The sequence below is a fragment of the Colius striatus genome, chromosome Z, assembly GCF_028858725.1.
Source record: "Colius striatus isolate bColStr4 chromosome Z, bColStr4.1.hap1, whole genome shotgun sequence".
Taxonomy (NCBI): Eukaryota; Metazoa; Chordata; class Aves; order Coliiformes; family Coliidae; genus Colius; species Colius striatus.
The window spans coordinates 2,846,754-2,861,946 of record NC_084790.1 but is presented as its reverse complement, the minus strand read 5'-3'; the positions used below and the strand labels follow the sequence as shown (position 1 = coordinate 2,861,946).

The 15,193-nt window shown below is 53.2% G+C and overlaps 2 protein-coding genes across 4 annotated transcripts; one reads left to right on the top strand and one right to left on the bottom strand.

The window, feature by feature from the left end:
* Nucleotides 1-288: 288 nt before the first annotated feature.
* BECN1 (beclin 1) lies at nucleotides 289-5,311 on the bottom strand. The gene is made up of 11 exons (XM_062019339.1): nucleotides 5,016-5,311; nucleotides 4,868-4,935; nucleotides 4,714-4,772; nucleotides 4,255-4,345; nucleotides 3,909-4,045; nucleotides 3,288-3,482; nucleotides 2,931-3,077; nucleotides 2,084-2,233; nucleotides 1,946-2,006; nucleotides 1,013-1,155; nucleotides 289-686 (listed from the first exon to the last, which is right to left on the bottom strand). The coding sequence occupies exons 1-11, from the start codon at nucleotides 5,140-5,142 to the stop codon at nucleotides 518-520; spliced, it is 1,347 nt and encodes a 448-aa protein (XP_061875323.1). The 5' UTR covers nucleotides 5,143-5,311; the 3' UTR covers nucleotides 289-517.
* Nucleotides 5,312-5,440: 129 nt separating this feature from the next.
* PSME3 (proteasome activator subunit 3) lies at nucleotides 5,441-12,184 on the top strand. Of its 3 annotated transcripts, none has more exons than XM_062019111.1 (12): nucleotides 5,441-5,569; nucleotides 6,076-6,108; nucleotides 6,948-7,010; nucleotides 7,469-7,573; nucleotides 7,881-7,929; nucleotides 8,558-8,670; nucleotides 9,146-9,214; nucleotides 9,457-9,524; nucleotides 9,674-9,728; nucleotides 9,983-10,069; nucleotides 10,584-10,706; nucleotides 10,842-10,929. In XM_062019111.1, the coding sequence occupies exons 1-11, from the start codon at nucleotides 5,528-5,530 to the stop codon at nucleotides 10,704-10,706; spliced, it is 807 nt and encodes a 268-aa protein (XP_061875095.1). In that variant the 5' UTR covers nucleotides 5,441-5,527; the 3' UTR covers nucleotides 10,842-10,929. The 3 variants fall into 3 exon arrangements, with proteins under 3 accessions (XP_061875095.1, XP_061875096.1, XP_061875097.1); XM_062019113.1 differs by lacking the exon at nucleotides 5,441-5,569 and adding an exon at nucleotides 5,729-5,816; XM_062019112.1 differs by lacking the exon at nucleotides 10,584-10,706 and having other exon boundaries at nucleotides 10,842-12,184.
* The last annotated feature ends 3,009 nt before the right edge of the window (nucleotides 12,185-15,193 follow it).

Sequence of the window (15,193 nt, the reverse complement as noted above, 5' to 3'; positions counted from 1 at the left end):
TTACTCAGTGCACCTCTGTGCACAAACAGCTGTTAAAAACGGCACTGTCACAGCTAACAGCATCGTCAGCACCATCCAGCCTCTCTCACTGGGACAAAGAAGTGCTGATAATGATTTATTTCCAACTTTATTTGCCCTTTTAAGGACGAAGTAGAACTTCCACAGGTCCTTTCATCTTATTCCCTGTAACGTTTTGCTTTTCTAAGCTGTGTGTTAAGTTGTAACAGAGTTGTGTCAAACACACGGCTGTTGCCAAGCTCCCAAACTACAAACGCCCCAAAACACCAGTTTAGCGTATATTTAACAGCTGATTTTTATTCTGTTCAGCTCAGTGAGATAACTTTACATATTGCTTTTCTATATACTACTTGTGATAACGGTATTTTAAATAAAGTGTCTTGTGGATTTTTGGTATTGTAAACAGTTTGTCCTGGTTAGTATCAAGAGACGTCTCGATTTGACGTTCTCCAATGAAATGCAGACACTCTACAGCCGCCAGGATGAGTTCTTGACATGGTTACTTGTTGTAGAACTGAGATGAGACCCAGGCCAGACCCCACTTCAGGTTAGTCAGCATGAATTTTAGTGCTTTTGTCCATTGCTCCTCGGAGTTAAATTGTGTTTTAATAGAGTAAGAGCCACCACTGCCACCTGTATCTTCAATCTTGCCCTTCTCCACGTCCATCCTGCATAACACACAGAGTGTCATTGGTGCCTTGCTGCTGCAAGCCTTTCATCTCAACAGGGAGTCAAGTAATAACATTCAAATCTGACCTTCACGTTACTCTGAGTAAGAATACTTTGCTTTCTAAAGGAAATCCAGCAAGCCTCAGGTCTTCACCTGAGGAACCAGCCTTAGATTCCAATTAAACTAGGAGCAAGTGTGGTAATCTTGCCCATGAGGAATGCTGGATGGTTCCAGAAAGACAGGACTGACACAGCAAGCAGTGCTGCAGCCTGGTCCAGAGGTCTGTCAGTGCAAGGTGTTAATCTAACACAGAGCAACACTCACCTGTAAGGCAAACAAAACCGAGTTTCACCTTTTTCCACTTCCTCTTTAAACTGCTGCACACAGTCCAGGAAAGCCACCATTGCATGGTCAAACTTATTGTCCCAGAAGAACCTTAGGCCTCCAGAACAGTACAAGGGAAGCTCCTGGAAAAACAAAGAGATCCATTACAGGCACCCCAAGCCCTTGTTTAGATGCTGTCAGTGCAGCTCTTGCGTCTTGTGGGAGGCTTCAGTTTGTCACAGGATGCTTAGAAATGGCTTTTGGCATGCAGCAAGTGTGACTTGTTTTGTGGTAAGTGCCTGCTGCGTGCAGGCTGGGGTTCCTAACCCCCCACACCAACCACCTCAGATCCTGCCATCTTCCTCTGGCCAGCTGCCATGCGTGGGGCAACAGCCCTGTTGGTTTTAGTGCTACTGGGTGGCAGAGAAAGTGGCTTGATCCAGGACATGAAGTGAGGGGTTACTATAGTAGAGAAATCAGGACAGCTGAGAGGAGGCTGAGAGACATGATCCTTCTCTACAGGTACCTGAAAAGGGGCTGTTAGTGAGGTGGGGGTCAGTCTCTTCTCTCCAGTAATGAATGACAAGAGGAAACAGCCTTAAGCTGTCCCAGGGGAGGCTGAGATTGGAGCTGAGGCAGAACTGTTTCCCTGAGAGGGGTGTCAGCCCCTGTGCCAGGCTGCCCAGGGAGCTGGGGCAGTGCCCAGCCCTGGAGTGATCCCAAAGCTGAGGTGCTGAGGGCCATGGGTTAGTGGTGGGCTGGGCAGGGTGAGGGCAGGGCTGGGACTGCAGGAGCTAAAGAGCATTTCCAACCAAAATGATTCTATAATTCTGTAAGTTCCTGAGGAGCTGTTTGTGTGTTGTGTCCCCCAGCAGGACCAGGGTTCTGTGACATTCAAGGTCAATGGCCTCTGACTTGTGCAGGATCTCTTACCTTTGATTTGTCTGTCAGGGACTCCAAATATGAGTGGTTGCCGTACGGCACCAGGCGGTACCTGAAACAATTCACATGCAGATGAACCCAACTGTCTTTATCCAGTTTGTAAGCGAAACATGTACTGTATTAAGATACCTTTGAAACTTCAGGCCCATTTTGTTAGCAAGGGCATGCAACAGCAGCACAGTCTGCCCCCAGGCAGCGTTGATCTCATTCCATTCCACAGGAACACTGGGGAGACGGCCAAGCCTGAAGTTATTTATTGTCCCAAACTGACCACTGTGCCTGGGGGAGGAGCAAGTGTAAGTTAAGCACACAGGTGCAGGAACAGCACTGACAGGTAGGGAACACACACTGCTAACCATGCAAAAGGTTTGGGGAGCTCTGTTTAAAAAACACACATGAATACCAAACCTTTGTTGTCTTTTCTTGACGGAATTCATTAACACTCCTCCCCCCTAAACTAACAAAACTAAACACCCAGACCTCTTGAGCTTCAAGCCTGACACAGGGCATTCCTGTGGGAGAACAGAGGCTGGTTAATGAAACAGCCACTTCAGAGCCCACCCAGACACCTGCAAACCTCTCTCAGCTGACACCACCTGTAAGCCACCACCAGTTGCGAGTGACCACAACTGGACTGGCACCGCTCCTGGCACTCACAGTGTCACTTTGTTATAGAGTCACAGAACCATTCCAGCTGGAAGAAACCTTTAAGCTCATGGGGTGCAGCCTCTGTCCCTATCACCCACCAGCCCATTTCCCTCAGTGCAGCATCCACCTGGCTCAGAAACCCCTCCAGGGTGACTTCCAGCACCTCCCTGGGCAGCTGTTCCAATGCCTCACAACCCTGTCAGCAAAGAAATTCCTCCTCACATCCAGCCTGAACCTCCCTTGGGGCAACTTGAGGCTGTTTCCTCTCGTTCTGTTGCTTGTTACAGGCTCTTAGCAAGCCGAAGTGACATCCCAGTGCCCGTGTTACCAGATGTGAAAGGTTGCGTTGAACACGTTGGTTTTCTTGAGCTTATCCAGCTGCATCTGGGCATAGCGCATTTGGTTGTCCACGCTCTTCAGTTCATCGTCCAGCTCCAGCTGTTGCCTCTTGAATTCACAGTACTCTTTCTGATACCTTTTAACAGAAGCAAGACAAGTGCAGGCTTTTACAGAGCAGCAATTGCTCGCATGCCAGACAAGGGGGTTTTTTGCTCTAGACAAACTCCTGCTTGGCAAAGCACAAGGCACTTGCATTTGGACATTATTTACAGGTCTCTCCATGTTATAATCTCATTCAGCTGTTACCCCACATCTCAACTATAAATTGCAGGTGGAGTTCACTCACTGAGCTTCTTCCTGCTCCAGCCGCTCGGCCTCTGCCCTGACTCTCTCGAAGTCTTCAGCCACAATCTTGCGGTTCTTCTCAACGTCCTCGAGCTCCTGGATCAGCTGCTCTTCCTCCAGTGCAAGTTCTTTCAGTTCTGTTTGCAGTTTCTCCTTAACATCCTCATTCATTTGCTCCAGTATCTCCCGACATTTCCTAAAGGAGAGCGACAAGATTACCAAAAAGGGGACCTGGGAAGCTCCTGTCAACAGTCCCCACAAGGACTCTGCTCTCATTTAAACCTGTGCTCTACACATCGTGCACCAAGTCAGAAACACACTCAGAGAAGCAGGGGAGCGAGGTGGTGACTGAGGACATGCAGCTGCCTTCAGTAGCCATCTCTGTGAAGCCCTTGATGGCACAGCAATGCTGCCTGACAGCACCGTGGCCATTCTGGACTTCAGCAAGAGAAGCTGTCTACCACAGAGCTCTCAAACCCAGACTTCTCAGCTCATTCAGACAAGGAAAAGCCCAAGTGCTGATATCAGGGACGTCTCTCACTGGTCACAAGCTGAGGCTGTGCTCATTCCCCCGGCTTCAAGCTAAAACAACTCAGTCCCACGTCACCTCCAAGTCACTCACTTGTAGTTCTGGCGCTCGTTCTCTGTGATGTTAAGCTGTGTGTCCAGCTGGTCTAGCAGAGTGTCTGTGCATTCCTCACACAGAGGGTGATCCACATCTGTCTGCCCAGACATGATGTCGAAGAGGTCCCCTGTGACCTGCAGGAAGAGCTGCCATTAGTTCAGGCAGAGACACGGGTTGCTGCCAGCTGGTTTGGAAGGTGACCTCGTGCTTCTTCAACTGACAAAGTAAATCATTTGGCAGGTCTTGACTTAAAGGAAGCCAGTTTCACCAAACTACTCACCAGCAAAAACACTGGAAGGCCTGTTCAAAAGTACCCGGGTTTACCAGCTCACATGAAACTTGCCTTCAGTCTGCGGCTGAGGTTTTCCATGGTGCCGCCGTCGGACGCCTCCCCGATCAGCGTGAAGCTGTTGGCACTCTCTGTCGACATCATTCTTAGAGAGAATGTTATGGAGAGGTGAGTGCAGGAGGGGTCGAGGGCAGCCAGGTCTGGTGCTAGGCTTGAAGCTGAGGCTAAGCTCAGGAGTCAGAAAGGAAGAACACACGAGTCCTGCTCGCAGAAGAGCAGGGGAGCCTGTGTGTTTTGGGGGTAGGTAACGGGCAGGGCATTAATTAAGGGGTATTTACGTGTATTCCAGTGGCCGCTCAACTGAGGGTCCTGCGGGGCCCTCGGGGTGAGCTCCTGGGGGGTCACCGTGAGGTGCAGCAGGTGACACCTCGATGGGGACCCTGAGCACCGGCTCAGGCTGCCCGGCTGGAGCTGCTGGCAGCCGGGCTCCAAGCAGGGCAGTGTCAGCCGTACCTGGCTGGCGGGATGAACCTCCTGGACACGCCATCCTGCCGGTTCTCCGCGAAGGTTTCCTGCGGGGCAAAGGGGCCGCTGTCACCGGGGTCCCCGCGGCGGAGGGCGGAAAGGGCGGCGGGGGAGTGGGAGGGGGGTTGGGCCGCGGCCGTACCTCGGTCAGGGCGCTCTCCTCTTCGTGCGCGTCCCCGGGCCGGGCTGGGGCGGCGCTCAGCAGCGGGGCTGCGGGAGAAGCATCATCACCCAGGCCCCCATCCCTCCCGCCCCCAACGCGCCCCCGTTGCCGTTGCCGCGGCGGTTACCGGTGAGCTCCTGGATGGTGAGGCGATCGAGGATCTTGAAGGAGGTGTCGAGCTTGAGCGGCTGGCTGCAGCGCTGGCACACGAAGCTGACCTGCGTGGTGCAGGCGGGCGGCCGCGGGCCCTCCATCGCGCCCGCTCAGCCCCGCGCGCGCTCCGCCATCGCCGCGCGACGGACGTGACGTGCCGCGCCGCGCCGGGACGCCGGGACGCGGTCCTGACAGCCGCGTAAACGCCTCAGCGGCGGCCACGTTTCTAACGCGGCGGGCTGTGCGCCGGCGGGTTGTGTTTTATTTTTGGTGGTTGCTGTGAGCTGCCAGGACCTGCCGGGGGGGGGGGGGGGAGCGGGTGAGGCGGGCGCGCGGCCGCGCGGCCGCGGGCGCTGGTTGGCGGGCGGCGCCGCGCGCTGACGTCAGTTCCGGCGTCGGCGACGCCGGCGGTTGGGAGGCGGGCGGGCGGCAGCGCGGCCCCGCGCCTCAGCTCAGCGACACCCGGACGCGCGCTCCGCCGCCGCCATGGCCTCGCTGCTCAAGGTGGACCCGGAGGTGAAGCTCAAGGTGCGCCCCGAAGCCTTTTCCCCCCACAGCCCCGAGCCGCACGGGCTCGCGGCGGGATGGGCCGCGCCGGGGCCCGCGGGAGCCGCCCGGGCGTTTGGCAGCGGCTGCTGGTCCCGCCCCCCCCCCCCCCCGCCCCCACCGCCGCTGCCCCGCGGGAGGATGCGGATGCGGATGGGGCCGGGGCGGCTCCGCAGCGGTTCCACATCCATCACGGGAGCTTCCTCGCCGCGGCCCGTGCCGCAGCCGGGTTTGCAGTTCCGCCCCCCGCGCTCCCGGTTGATCCGCGCCGTCCTCCTTTTCCTCCCGGCCGCTGTTCCGGGCTGCCCTTCCGAGCCCGGCTTCCCATGTGCTGGCGGGGACGGCCGCGGAGCAGCCGCTCGGTGCTCGTGGGCGCTTCCAGCTGTGGGCAGCTGCTCGGGAGCTGGGCCAGGAGCGATCGTGGGGTGGGGTTGTGGCTGCCTCCTGGGAGTTGAGTCGCTGAACTGTTGCTTTTTCCCTTTTTGCAGGTTGACTCCTTCCGGGAGCGGATCACAAGTGAGGTGAGTGTCCCTCCACCGCTGCCCCCGGAGGGGGTGGGACAGGAAAGAGGCTGTTTGGTCATGTCGTACTGGCAGACCCAATTGCAATCCGAGCCTCTCTCTGATTAGCAGTGATCAGAGTGAGCTGCTGTAGGCTCAGAGCTCTCATGGGGTCTTCTCTTCAAGGTTCAGTGAGGTGGTTTGCACCAGGAGAACTTGTGTTCTCTCCTGTTTCTTACCTTTGGGCAGCCGATAGAGACTTGGGGTGTTGAGATAAGGGAGTGATAGCCTAGATAAGACTGAGGGGGAACCCCAGTAACGCTTAAAAGTACCTAAAGGGTGGATGTCAAGACAATGAGGCCATACTATTTCCTGTACTGTCCAGGTGATGGACATAAGCTGGAATGCAAACAGTTGCATTTAACACAAGGAGAAACTCCTTTGGTGCTGAGGTGAGGGAGCCCTGGCCCAGGCTGCCCAGGGAGGGTGTGGTGGCTCCTTCCTGGGAAGTTTCCAAAACCACCTGGACACGTTCCTGTGCCCCTTGAGCGAGGGGAACCTGCTTTAGCAGGGGCTTGGGCTGCATGAGCTCTGCAGGGCTCTTCAATCACTCTGTGATTCTATTGAGTGCTGGGGTGGTTAGGTATGGAGGAAAGGCTTGAGCCCCAGCTTTGTAGATTCTGATGGGCCCCTAAGTGAATGTTAGAGGCAGGCACTTCTTTCCTTCCCAGCCCCTGGGACCACTCACCAAATGTTCTCAATTGTGGAGCCAGGCTCTGATGAGACTTGAGAGTTTTGAGATTCTTGCCTGCTAACAGAGGGAACCTCACAGTGTCGTTTCACATCATCTCTTTTCTCAGGCTGAAGACCTGGTGGCAAACTTTTTCCCAAAGAAGCTGTTAGAGCTCGATGGGTTCCTTAAGGTAACGTACCCCTTGTCCTCTGTGTCCTTTGGAATCTGCAGGCTGCATGTTGCAAGCAGGGTGTCAGGCCTTGCCCATGTCACAGTGGCTGGGTTCCCTGCGTGCATTTGAGTGCTGTCAGCTCTAGAGGGGGTGCTTCCTTTTTCTGTTTGCTTTGCGAGACCAACACATTTATCTGTCTCGCGCAGCTCAGGGCTGTGGTCTCACAGGAGCTCCGGTGGTGCAGACAGCTGATAGCTTTGGTCACAGCCTGGAGCTGGCAGGCTGCTCTTTGGGTGGAGGGAGGTCTCCGCACAGGCCTATTGTTTGTCTTGCTGGGTTGGTTTGTTTTTTTTTCATTCACCCTTATTTTATAGTTGAATGAGGGAGAAGCTCTGAGTCTTTTAATCTTTTCCTCGTGCCTGTTGTGAACAGAACTTGTTAGTTTTATAATTAACAAAACTTCTTTTCTTCTCCAGGACCCTATCCTGAATATTCATGATCTCACTCAGATCCATTCAGACATGAACCTGCCAGTGCCTGACCCAATTCTTCTCACTAACAGCCATGATGGACTGGATGGGGTAAGGTTACTCTCTTGGCTGTGATCCTTGCTTCTCTTAATTAAAACTGCATGCCTTGCTCCGTGCTGGAGTAGGATATTCCTATTTAATGACAGGCTCTGGCTCTCCCAAAAGCTTTTAAGAGTTGACCTCTCGAGCCTGAGAAGTCTGCTGGGGGTAACCTGTGCTCTGCAGCCCTCTTTTGTTTTGAAAGATGGATGTTTAAAAACCAGGAGCATAGCAGAAGCTCTAAAGTTTTCCTTGTTTCCTTTGCAACCCTGTTACATCTTACAACTAGTTTGTGAGTAAAACATTTTGTATATTTTAGCCAAATATGAAAAAAAGGAAGCTGGAAGACCACGAAGAGACCTTCCAGGGTAAGAGACTCTTGTCTTGCTGCCTGCCCTCTGAACCAGTGCACTGTGCCTTAGGGACACGAAATGGTGTGATGAACCCCACTTGCTCTGTCCTGACAGCAGCTGCTGCTCCTGCAGACCTGTCCCCACAACCTCGCAGAGCCTGAACCTACAGATGAGCGTTGTGGAGGAGTCAGGTTCCGTCTCTTAGAAGCATCATTTAGCACTCCTCTAATAGATAGACATAAGTAGTGCTTGCTTGAGCCCTGCTGACAGAGGCAGCTGATCTCCCAGTGGCTTTGTGCTGAAAGCTCTTCTTGTCTGGAGGAAGGTACCAGGCTTTGGATTAAGCAGAGGCAGAAACAGCTCTTACACGTGCATCAGGAAAGTCCTTTGTTCCCACCCTCAGCAGCTTAGAGCTCTTCAGCTCTTGTTTCTGCTCTGTAGATTCTCTTTTCCTTCCTTTGTGGTAACTGCTGTTATTCCCACCTTAAGCTTCCCCACAGGTCACCTAGAGCCTGGCTCAGTGTCCACTACTAGCCTTTGCAGGTGGTAACGTGCTCAGGTGCACTGTCAGCCTGATCCCCTCATGCTGCTCTACTCTCCTCCCTCTTGCTGAGACCAGGTGTTTTTCTCCTCTCTTGGCTAGGTACCAAGGTCTTTGTGATGCCCAATGGGATGCTGAAGAGCAACCAGCAGTTGGTGGACATCATTGAGAAAGTGAAACCAGAAATCAGGCTGCTTATTGAGAAGTGTAACACGGTGGGTGTGAGCGCTGGCACCAGTGGAGACAGGAAAAGCTGCTGTGGGTGGAAGGAACAGATCCCTCTGTTCTGTGGATGAGGAAAGGCAGGATTGCAGTGTCTAAGGCAGAGGCCTAGGGAAAGAGTGTTTTTCTGAGCCCTCAGCGAGCTCTGTAGTTCACTTCCTGAAGGAGGAAGATGTCTCTTGAGGCTTTTCTTCACCCTCCTTTTGCACAGAGACATCTGCTGAGAGCTTCTGTAGCACAGTCGGGAGCTCTTCCCGTGGGAGGCTGTGCTTGTGCTGGCTGTGTGGCATCCCAGCCATGTGAGAAATTATCTCTTCTGAAGTGTTGCCTGAGCATGAAGGACCTGAAGGGGTTTATCATGAACTGCTTGGCAAAAGCAGGGTCCTAGGGGGGCCTTGGGTGAAACTTTTGAGGGAGATCTCTGTGGAGATATTGGCATTGATCAGTGTTGTGATCTCTCCACTGCAGGTCAAAATGTGGGTGCAGCTTCTTATCCCCAGGATAGAAGATGGCAACAACTTTGGTGTTTCTATTCAGGTAAGGCACCAGTGGCTCTGTGCCCTGCCCTAGGAGAGAGCTGTACTCCAGGCACACAGGCCTTTTGGGTTCCTCTGCATCTCTCATTTGATGGTATCTAACAGCTGCAGTTGTGGGGGACGGTTTAGGTTTTAAAACCCAGCCCTGAGCCTGACATGGCACTGGTGAGACACGTTGCTGTCAGAGCCCTGAAGGCCCACTGCAGTCTCCTGAAGCTGACAGCTTCCTTGTCTCCCCTGCAGGAGGAAACAGTTGCTGAGCTTCGAACTGTGGAAAGTGAAGCAGCCTCCTACTTGGACCAGATCTCTAGGTAGGCATGTGAGAACAGAACTCTTTTGGGGGAATCACCTTGGGAAAGGTGAAGTGCTTGGGGAAGGTCTCACAGCTTCTCTTAAGTCAGCTTGGAAGAAACAAGTCTTGATGGTATTTATCTGACCTCCAGTCTCTCTCTTCTACCAGATACTATATCACAAGAGCAAAGCTGGTTTCCAAAATAGCTAAGTACCCTCACGTGGTAAGTGAAACAGGGAAGGGGAGGTTTACATGTTAGATACTGCTGCTGTTTGGGACTCTTTGGGCTGCTTCATCGCTGTCCTTTTTTGAGCTGAGGGTCCTGGAGGGAAAAGGGGGGTTTGTACAAGGGTGCAGGACATCTGCAGTAGAGGAGAGCACACGGGAGGGAGGGAGGATTCTTTTGTAGAAGGGGAGCCCTTTGCTGTGTGTGCAGGAGGTGCAGCCCTGAGCTCAGGCACAGCTCTGCTGTTGCAGGAGGACTATCGCCGCACGGTGACAGAGATCGACGAGAAGGAGTACATTAGTCTGCGCCTGATCATTTCAGAGCTGAGGAATCAATATGTGAGTAGAAAACGAGCTCATGTTGACTCCCTACACTCTCTCCCACAGCAGTGGAGAGAGCCCCTTCTGATCCTACTGCTGCCACCTTCCCCTAGGAGCACATCTAGTCCTGGCGCGCAGCCTCTCTCTTCCCTGCCCTGCTTTGGCTCTAATGAGAATCACAGAATCATTTTGCCTGGAAAAGCCCCTGAAGCTCCTGCAGTCCCAGCCCTGCCCTCACCCTGCCCAGCTCACCATTAACCCACAGCGCTCAGCACCTCAGCTGCACAGCTTTGGGATCCCTCCAGGGCTGGGCACTCCCCCAGCTCCCTGGGCAGCCTGGCACAGGGGCTGACACCCCTCTCAGGGAAACAGTTCTGCCTCAGCTCCAACCTCAGCCTCCCCTGCGGCAGCTTGAGCCTGTTTCCTCTTGTCCTTGAAGAGCCAACCGTTGCCTCTCCACTGTCTCCTAGAGATGTGTTTTTCAACTGAAGTGTTCACAGGTGTCTAGCACAGTATTCTTCCCCCTCTGTAGGAGACTGTGATCCTAAATGCTTTATGCAGTACAAGCCATTCCTGGGGTCTGAAGAGAAAGCTCGTTTTGGTGTTACATGCAATGGCTTCTGTAAAGTCTGCCTGGAGGAAGCTCTTACCTTAGGTGTGTGATTGCCCACGGGGAGCTGAGAGTAGTGCCAGGGTGAGCTGTGCTGCTCTTCTAACCAGTGCTCACGTGAAAACTGAACGCTGGATGACTTCACCCTCCTTGTCTGAGCCTTGTTCTCCCTCTCTGCAGGTCACTTTGCATGACATGATCCTTAAAAACATTGAGAAGATCAAGAGGCCTCGGAGCAGCAATGCTGAAACCCTCTATTAAGTGTCAACGTTTGAACTTGAGAACTGTTCAGTCAACTAAAGACCGTCATTGCCTTGGTTTGTTACATGACTATCGAGATGGGAAACTGGCTGGAAATAGTATTGCATTCTTAGTTAAACTCTAAAGAAATCCTTGCCTAGTTTTGTGATTTGGTTTTATTCAGGTCTCGGGAGCTCTTCCTCCCTCTAGTAACTGGTCATGAGAAGGCTGTGCTGCTTTGGGATGCCCTAGGGGCTACTGCAGAGTGAGAGCACCAGCCAGACAGGAACATTCCTTCATGCCTTTCTTCCTACCCGAGTAGGAGTGACACGTAGAGACCAAGCCCTTTGTCCTGTCCCACCTCTTGGCTCTCTGGGGATGGGGCAAACAGTCTTCAGCACGAGAGCAAGCCCAGGTGGTAGAGGAGCTCCCTCTCTTCACTGCCCCGCTGTGCTCTGTCCTGTTGCAGATGGTGGAACCCATCCCTTCTGGGCTGGTGGCAGCAGCCCCTGCTCCAGTGCTGCTGAGTGATCTGTCCTCCTTTTCTGTCTCCTGCTCGACAAAACCTGCCCCATCTGTCTCTGCCTTGTCTGTTCTGGCTGGAACAGCGCAGGGCACGGGGTGGTGCTTGAAACTAGGGCTGTCTGCCAGCCTGGCTGGTTGTGAGCTCAGGTAGCTTCTGCTCCTGTTTGCCATTTTGACTGCAGCCACTTTCTTGGTTTAAATCAATGTTACTTCACATACGTCCTAGTGCCCCTTCAGCATGAGGTGCTTTTGCCCAGGCTGAGGGAAGGGAGGGGATACCAAAGCCCTGACAGTCTCTGTGGTCAGCCTAAGCCCCGCTGCCTCCTTGGCAGTGCTCCCCACTGCTGGGGCAGGGCAGGCAGCCACCACAGCTGGTGCTCAGGGGCGAGGATGGCTGATAACCCCCACTCTGGAACCATTTCCCCCCCATCCTTTTAAGCCTTTCCCCTGCAAAGGGCGCAGTGGGGTACCCTGGTGACTCCTCTGTCGTTTCCTGGTGCATTACAAACCCCACTGGGAATGACTGGTTGTGCTGAGTCAGTTTTTATGTGTGACAAGTGGGCCCAGACCCCTGCAAGGATCTGAAATCTTATTTATAGTATTTCTACTGAAATCCCCTCTTCAGGGAACGTTCTAAATCTTTTGAGGAACCTCAGTGTTTCCCGGGTCTCGCTGTAACACCTGTATATTCTTACTGTGCAGTAGCCTTAATTAGTTGTGTTAACCTCATTGTAACAAACAATGACACATGGAGTGAACTTTTCTGCCCTTCTTCTTGATTTGTTTTGTTATTGTTATTTTTTTAACACTCTGTTTTTATTTCTTCTGCTTCCACACCTAAGAGCCATGTTGTCTCTTGCTGGTTTCCCAGGGATTTGCCCCAGAGTGTGCAGGGCTGCTGCTGGCCCTTGCTATTAGACTCTTCTGTCGTCGTTTGTAGTAAATCAACACTTAGTCTTCCCTCTAATAAGTATTCAGTAACAAACCAACTGCGTTCGAGCTGCTGGCTGGGAGCAGCGCAGCCCCTTCGTGTTTCTTTGTATCAATTCCTTTTGGTTTGTTTGGCTCTCTTTGCCAGATGAAAGTATGTACACTTTTACCATGTCAACAAATTAAAATAAGGTACTTGCAGTTCTTTTAAGGTAGCCCCTGGTGTTTGATACTGAGCTCTTAGGCTGTGCAGTTGTTGGTGTCTTGGTCCTGCCTTGCTTTGCATTCTCTTGCTTCTTCCCTGCATTCTCCTCTTCCCTCCTTCTGCCTGTGTTGTAAGCTGCCATGCTCTGCTTTGTAGGGTGTTTCTGTTTCCCCCCTACGTTGTGCCCACGGTCTTGGGTTTTGTGTGGTCTGTCCCATCCCAATCCAGCACTTGTGGTTCGAACAGAGGCAAGAGATTGGTGTGGTGTTTCTGGGAGTTAGCAGCCTGCTCCACGGCTCTCCTAGACCTCTGCCGAGCCAGCGTCTGCTGGGGCAGGTGCCTGGTTCCCCACCTTCGCTGTGTGATTGGTTATTCTCTTGGCTGCTCTGCGTGTGTGGTACCAAGGGGAAGGCCTGCAGCCCACAGCCTGAGCTCCCTCTGTGCTCCCAGGGTGAGCATCCGTGTCCCTGACCTTCCTCCCACCTCTGTTGCGGCACGGCGCAGAGGCCTCTCCAGCTTCACTCTTGTCCCGGTGCCGGCTGCTCAGACAGCTTGGCTGTCCCTCCCGGCCAGGAGGCCGCTAGATGGGGCCCCTGCACAGCCCCAGGAGCGGCCAGCGCTGGCCTGGGCTCCTGGCTGGCACATCCAGCGTGGAAATCTTGTAGCTGCTGAGCGAGCAGCAGGAGCAGCTGCCTGCAGGCAAGTCCTGCCGGTGCCTGAGCCTCTCCGGGGAGGGTAGGAGTCGAGGTGTGTGGGGGCAGAGCTCAAAGGAGGGGCTGTTGCTGGCAGGATTCGATGAGCTGCAGCACGAGGGCTTCCTCCTTGCCACAGCCAAAGGAAACCTCAGTCCCAGCAGCTTCGTGGAGGATGGAGCATCCGGGACAGTTGGTGGAAGGAAGGGAGCAGAGCAGGGTCTGTCCCCCCTGAGCTTCACCCTTCTGTCTCGGGGCAGTGGTTTTGGCTTTGCTCTCTGGGAGAAGTGGCAGTGAGCCATCGCAGGTTCCCGAGACACCCCAGCTTATAGGCAGCGACTGTTAAAGCTGAGAGGGAGAATAAAGGCACAGCGGTGGTGTGCAGGCACTGCCAGAAACGCAGCGGCGTGGGGAAGGGTCAGGCAGTTTCCACTGTTGTGACTTACCCAAGCTGACCCAGTGAGAAGAGGGAATGGGAGTGGGAGTTTTCCAGAGTCTGAGCTCAGGCTTGGGGTGTGCTTAGGACTTGCCTGTGTCAGCGAGGTGTTTTCTGTACTGTACTCTTTACCCAGCCTGTCTGGCAGACACTGACTCTGAGTTTCCCTGAGCTAAAAGCTGTCTGTCTCTGGGTTTGGTTTCTATAAATTTCAGAGACTATTTTTTGCCACCTCTACCTTTCTGTACAAGCAAAAAAAAAACCCCAGCACACTCTTCCTCGCTTTGCTGGGGAGACGTGGGCAATGTAGCAATTATAAAGTGATGGGCAGCACCTAAAAGCAACTTTTTGTGGCCAAAATAAACACAGGGAGGATGTGGATCCTCCAAATTAGGTGTGGGCCAGAGCAAGAGGCTGATCAGGCCATGTAGCTGAGCTGTGGGAAGATGTATATGCCCCAAACAGGTCATAAACAACTTGTGCTGCTGTTAGTGAGACATGTAATTTTTTTTAAATGCTAGGTTAGCTTTAAGCTGCTTCAGGGCTGCTTTTGGAGAAGGTGCACAAGCAATCCAGTGGTATCCGTGGCCCTTAAAGATCCCCGGTTACTTTTCATCAGCGAGGTGTTGGCACAGGTTTCCTGGCTCTGCAGTCTCAGTTAATCACTCTGCTCCTTGACATTTCTCCTTTAAAGATGGAGCTGGGTTTAAGGCTGTGCTCTGTTAGGTCAGAAGCAGAGCTCCCAGGAAGTGCTGCCTCATCCTTGTGTCGCTTTCAAGCAGGCTTTAGAAGCCCTCAGCTTGGAAGGAACAGCAGAAATGGACAGTGTTAAGTAAGATGGCATTAGGCATGGCATCTGTGGCACGTGCTTCATGCAGTGGCAGTGCAGGAAGCTTTGCTTGTGCCATCTGTGTCCTGCAAGCCCGGGGTGTGTGTGCTGAGGGCTGGTTTCTCATAGGGATGTCATTACAGGTCACTGTTTGGAGTTTTTTTTCCCCCTCCCCCATCCACTCCACATGCACAGAACTAAGAGTGTTCCCACACTTTTATTTTCAGACCTCTCCCAGGCAAGCTGCAGGGTTGAGTTGTGATTTGTGGGGCAGGAAGGCCTGTGGAGCTTATCCAGTTCCCTTAAACTACTGCTGTGCTGCGTGGAAGATGACCATCTGGTAATTGCAGCCTGTGCCCTGTCTTTTAGGGACTTTGGGATGCAAAACCAAGAGGCTAAGTCAAAGCTTGAGTGCTCTGCTCTTTCTGTACTTCTTTAAGGAGATGCCAACGTGACGGTTGCACAAGGCAGCCTCAGAGGTCTCTGCAGGCTCTGCTGTGTAGGGATGTGTTGCAGTTAAATTCCTGGGAGGCACGAGGTTGTCCTGGCTCTGCTCTAAACCTTCACTGGAGTAAGAGCACTTCCTCTCTGCACTCAGAAATGAATGCCATGTTCTAGGCTTACACTGAAAGGGAATTCTCCTTTCAAGCCTAACCCTGAGTCCTCAAAGCCTTG